We start from the raw sequence: 5289 nt of genomic DNA, 5'->3' as shown, positions 1-5289 counted from the left end.
CGGAAGAAGAATTGGAAAACAATAGAGGGTGAGAAGTTGAAGTTCAATCCTTTTGCACACACATGACTCTTCTCAGCCCCTGCTCAGAGTAACTATGTGCTTTCTATCTTAATCTGGTGAAAGCAGAGACACTCCAAGCAGGAAATAAAAAGCACCACGTGGAGAAGGAGTCCGCTCTCAAGCTCTGTGAATATTTTTTTTCACACAGAGATGCTTATAAATTGCCAATGATCAAGCCAAGAATCTGAGCTTTTTCTGAAAATATAGCTGATTTCCAAGACCAGTATCTGTCCAGACCATTTTGGATCATTGGTTCATTGATTGCTTCCTCTGTAGTAATACCTGTGTAGCTCATGGACGACAAGGGCAGCACATCATCTAGCGAATGAGTACAAATCCCTCATCATAGGCTGCTGGAGTGAGTCATGAGTTATAACTCATAATGAAGACTGCAAATGTTCATGTGCCTTTCTAAGGCCGCATGAGCAAGCTTTGGTGATTCATCAACATCACGCAAAGAAACAATTAGTATTGCTTCACGCTGTTTTTACGGCTTGTTCTTGGCCAATGGTCTATCACACTGCAACATTAATTGCACTGAGTTTAGAGCTTCCTTTCCCATCACCAGGAGCCAAAATAACAACACCTGACATAATTAATTTACACTTCTTATTTTGGATACAGTCTGTGCATAAGGAGGAACACGCTGGTCTTTATTCTGCTAATGTGGGGGTTTTTTTTCCTCCCTACTTTTTGAGAAACTGGAGGGGGTCTGGCCCTGCTGCACCCAATAGGAGTTTGCCAGTAGTCTTACTGTAGACATCATTTCACAAAGCGTATCTAAATTGGAGCTCTACCCAATGAACAAACATACCAGCACAGATCCGTATCCCTGCAGAAAATGTCAGTGACTGACCCACAGAAAGTGTATTTTGTGAACAAGCTATTCCAAGAGGTGAAAGAGACAACCAGTTTTTCCCCAGGCAATAATTTATCCCAGTGCTAACTCTGAGAGTATAAAAGGCTTGGGTGACAATTCAGCATTAGAAGAATGACAACAATTATCCCAGATAAGCAGTCAAACTAATTACCTTCCTGCTTGACCCTTGTTGGCAGTACTTGGTAGCCGTATGTGTTCTGAGCCAGACACGTAAAGTCTGTGTAAAAATCCACTTCTTCAACAGAATCAAAAATTAGTGGCACTTCAATGAAGTTTTCACCATTTTCTGTAATTTCTCTGGAAGGAAAATAAAAATTTAATATTAAATCCTTTTATAAGCTGGCTTTTCTCTGTTTGTGTATTCATTGTAATAGCACATTGCAAGAAAATGCATTGGATATTTGCTCATTTCTGAACTAGCCCCTCAGCATTAGAAGACACCTGCATCTTCCAGACCAGTTGGCCAACTATTTGATTCTCATCAGTCAGTACCCATCCTGCACTTGTTGAACCTTCCAGGAAAAAAAAATATATGGATTTGTCTTGCAAAAACAAAGAAAAAGGAAGGAAGGCAGACAAGCAGAATTCTGTATCTCTCTACACAGTGCTGGAAGGATTCCTTCTCTCTGACCATCTATTAATTTCTGAGATTAATTAAAAGGACATAGGGAGAATGTAACCCTGCAAATGCTCACTCAGCAAACTAAGACATCATTCCTGTCTATCATACGCCCAAAGCCAAGAGCTCAATACAAGAAACTGCCCAGGAAATTTCCAGCTTCCTTCAATGTGATTGTTTCATCAGTCCAACTATTTAAAAGTGGTTTTCTAGCTGCAGTCACACTGTCTGTTGGTATCTTTTGGTCCTTGCTGGAGAAGTTGTCCAGCTGCTCTTCAACAATCTGATTGCCAGTCTGCTAGGTGCTGCTGCAATGGAGTTCCCTGTGTTCCCCTTCCCGGACTGTGCCTCAGGCAGACAGCAAAACAGTGCTGGGTGCTTTGACGGAGATTTCTGTGGCAAATTTGTTTTCCCAGTGGCATTTGACAGCAGGACTGGGGTGTCTCACACACCATGGGCTTTGCATGAGCCCTAGCTGGCATGGTCCCTGCCCTTCTGCAATTGTATTATAATATGTAACAGTAATAATTATAGTAATAAAAACAATTTTTAAAGTCCAAGTAAGAAAGTCCATGTGCTGCTCTATTCTGAAGCCTGCAGAGACTGCAGCCACAGTACATTTTATGGCTCCTGACCACAGGTTTAATGCAATGTCACTTACCCATGTCACTTAACCAGGTAAACAACATTTTAACTAAATGGTTTCAGCCATGCTGTGGAGACTGTGAACACACATAAGAGCTAGGGCATACAGCTCAGTTACCACTTCACCTCTGGCAATGAACTAAACATGGCCAGGTTGTTATCTGGAACTGATGGCCACAAATGGCCTAAAACAGCTCACATCCATAAACGTTAAACAGTCTTTCTGCTCAAAGTAGGGATGCCACATGCCCAAATTTTGTTGGGAATACTCCCTGCCCCATGCTAAATCCTAATCAGCAGCTTCTGGGGAAAGTGCTACCTGGTGAGTGACCAGTATAACCATTAACAGCAGAGGCAATGACATCCCAGAGCCCAGGAAACTTCCTGGCTCTGTCCACCAATACAGGTAGACCCACCCTGACCCAGGTGAGGGTGATGGTCTTTGTGGGCACTCTCAGCTTTATCAAATAAGAGATAAAATGCACCAACTTGGATCTCAATGAAGAGATTTCAGACCATAGATTTATCTCACATTTGCAAAGCAGCAGAAACATTCCTGAATGTGGGGAGTTAGTGCTGCTCAGGTGACATGTCACAGGTACGGAAAGCAGATCTTTCCCCTCCTTTCCTAGAGGGAAAGGCCTCGAGGCATGCAGCCGTGAGATAGCTGAGCAAAGTCTCCACAAGACTGGGAAACACAATGGATCAGGGCAAGAGGATGTGGGACATCCTGCTTCTCCCTCCCACCAGCACCTCCCCTCCAGTGTTTCCCTGGCACCAGCCCTAGCACTCACTGGGCGTCTGTGAGTCAGTTTAACTCACTCATGTGGAAAAGAACAAGCCTAAAGAGAAAAACAATGGCATGATGTTGCTGTTTGGCTGGCAAGGGGAGAGATAAGAGAAGCACCAGGAAGTATCAAGTCCCATTGCTCTCCACTGCAATCAGCTCCTACATCAGCTCAGCTGCCCAGAAAACGTGCTTCAAGTTTAAGTCTTGAAGTTAACTCATTTGCAGTATACCATGAATAAGCAAATGGAGATAAGGAATTGACTTCACCCTCCTTGGGTTGGGCTGGGGTTTTGTTTTGTTCTGTTTTGTTTTGTTTTTGCTTGTCTGCCTGTTTTCACTTCAGATCTGTCCATATCCCATTTCATTACCTGACATTCAGCTACACTGAGAGCCCCCACCAAAACACCACTGCAGGTTAAAACAAGCTCGAAGAAACACTTTCAGCCAGACTTACTGTCGTTCTCCCTCTGTAATTCTGCTTTGCTTGTAAACCACATCGACAGTGGTGTCATTTGCCAGCCATTCCACATCGGTATGGACGTGGCTGCTCAGGCCAACAAACACTTTGCACGGGAGAGTCATCTTGGAGCCTGTTTGTGGTAGAAAGATTTAAAAAAAACCTATTTGGATATTTATGAAGAACTACACTTTCTCTTGGTGAAAACAAACATCTCCGGTGGGAGATCAAGCTCCCACACACGCCAAGCACCACTACATTCAAAACTGATGTTAAGCCCCAGATGGCTTTTCATCCCCTGCTACTCGGCAACAAGACCCTGCGGTTTGGCAGTCCTTCCCGCTGCTAACCAAATTATTTCGCCATTGCAACAGTTAGCAACTCTTGCACTCGACATATTCCTCAGAAGGCAAAGCTGTGCTCCTGTGGCCTTGCTCCTTCTGACACACTGCACCCCAAAGGGCACGGCGTGATTTACTGCTCTGGAGCAACGGCATTAATCAGCAGTGTAGCTTCAATCAGAGATGCTGTGGGCAAGGGAATTCAGCTCAAGGTGGGACCTCCAAAGATAGAGTGATTGTGCAAAAAATTCAGACATTTTGTTCTAATTATTGTACCTTAGAGCTAAGGATAAAGAGCCTTCAGATTGGTGTGTATCTAACACAGGGCTCAATAATGCATACAATTTTATTATTATATCTGTGTAGATGGTGATAAAAGAGATATAAAACACTCCACAGAGCTAGTTAGGTAAAAAAAAAAAAAAGGCTTGTTAGTCCTACACTGATGGAAAGAAAACTGGTAGGGAAAACTAAGACATCGCAGGACATAGCTAAAAAAACTTAGTGTAACATATTCCTGGCATTTTCTGAGAAGAGGAAATGCAACAGAAATTTGCCATTCATAATATAATCTTCAAAGAAAAATTAAGATCCTGTCCAAGTGCTTTCTAACAACAACTGTCTATTTCAAACAGTAAAAAGCAATGCAAAAACACCTCCTCCCAAAAGAGATGGATGGCTGATTCAAAGCCAGCAGATAACCTAGACCAATCTGAGGCAATGTTGAAAACGAGTTGTTCTTAGTGAAGGGGGACTCTGAGCTGCTGATCTAAAGCATGCTGGTTTTGCTTTGTTAGTGGCTAAAATCTACAGCATTTCTACAGCTTCTCCTATGTGGAAGACAGCATCTGGTTGTGGACAATAAGACACAAAAACTACTCCAGCACTTACACTCAGCTAATACAATCAAGATCAAAAAAAATACAACAATTTATGCCAACAAATCACACCATAAGGTGACCTGCTCTAATTTTTGCTTGATTAGATGCTTCCAGAAATAATGTTTACTATTGGCCTTACCGAGAGCAGCTGATGTTGTCTTTTGTGTTGGATACACAATTATTGGGGTAATTCGCTTTTCTTTTTCTGGAGAAAGAGAAGGGAGAGTCAGTGCTAGCACGCTTTGGTTCACCTCCCAGGAAAGCCTTTGGTTGTCAAACCCACTGGCAAAGGGAGACATGCCCGTTGCAAGCCCAGCGAGCTGTTTGTGGAGATCCCATAGGATCACGCCCACAACTTGATCCTGAAAGCTGCACCACGAGGAATGTTTGGCAGGTGAGTGAGCGCCTTGTGGAAGCAACAGTAACACTAGGCACTAAGCACGGTCCTTTTTACGAGCAGTGAGTGCGAGATCTTTGCACACCCGTTTCATACTTGCAAAAATAAAAAAGCCACGGGCTTAAGCAAGAGAACGGATGCGTGACCGAAAAACGACGCCTTCATCGCTCCCACACCAGCGAGCCGTTCATCTCTCAAGAGCCACCTCAGCCAGCGGGT

At 43.5% G+C, this 5289-nt stretch overlaps 1 protein-coding gene across 1 annotated transcript in view; it reads right to left on the bottom strand.

Annotated features, from left to right (window-relative positions):
- LOC104496674 (interleukin-1 receptor type 2-like) overlaps window positions 1–4972 on the bottom strand; it is a 5391-nt gene extending 419 nt beyond the window's left edge. The window contains exons 1-3 of the mRNA XM_010139835.1: window positions 4813–4972; window positions 3449–3584; window positions 1092–1237 (exon numbers count right to left, since the gene is read on the bottom strand). Of these exons, the coding sequence (XP_010138137.1) occupies window positions 1092–1237; window positions 3449–3584; window positions 4813–4972 (442 nt within the window). The remainder of the gene's footprint in view (window positions 1–1091; window positions 1238–3448; window positions 3585–4812) is intronic.
- Window positions 4973–5289: the final 317 nt, after the last annotated feature.

This window comes from Buceros rhinoceros, unplaced genomic scaffold, assembly GCF_000710305.1.
Source record: "Buceros rhinoceros silvestris isolate BGI_N320 unplaced genomic scaffold, ASM71030v1 scaffold1740, whole genome shotgun sequence".
NCBI lineage: Eukaryota > Metazoa > Chordata > Aves > Bucerotiformes > Bucerotidae > Buceros > Buceros rhinoceros.
The sequence above is the reverse complement of the archived record's forward strand: the minus strand, read 5'-3'. Positions and strand labels throughout refer to the sequence as shown.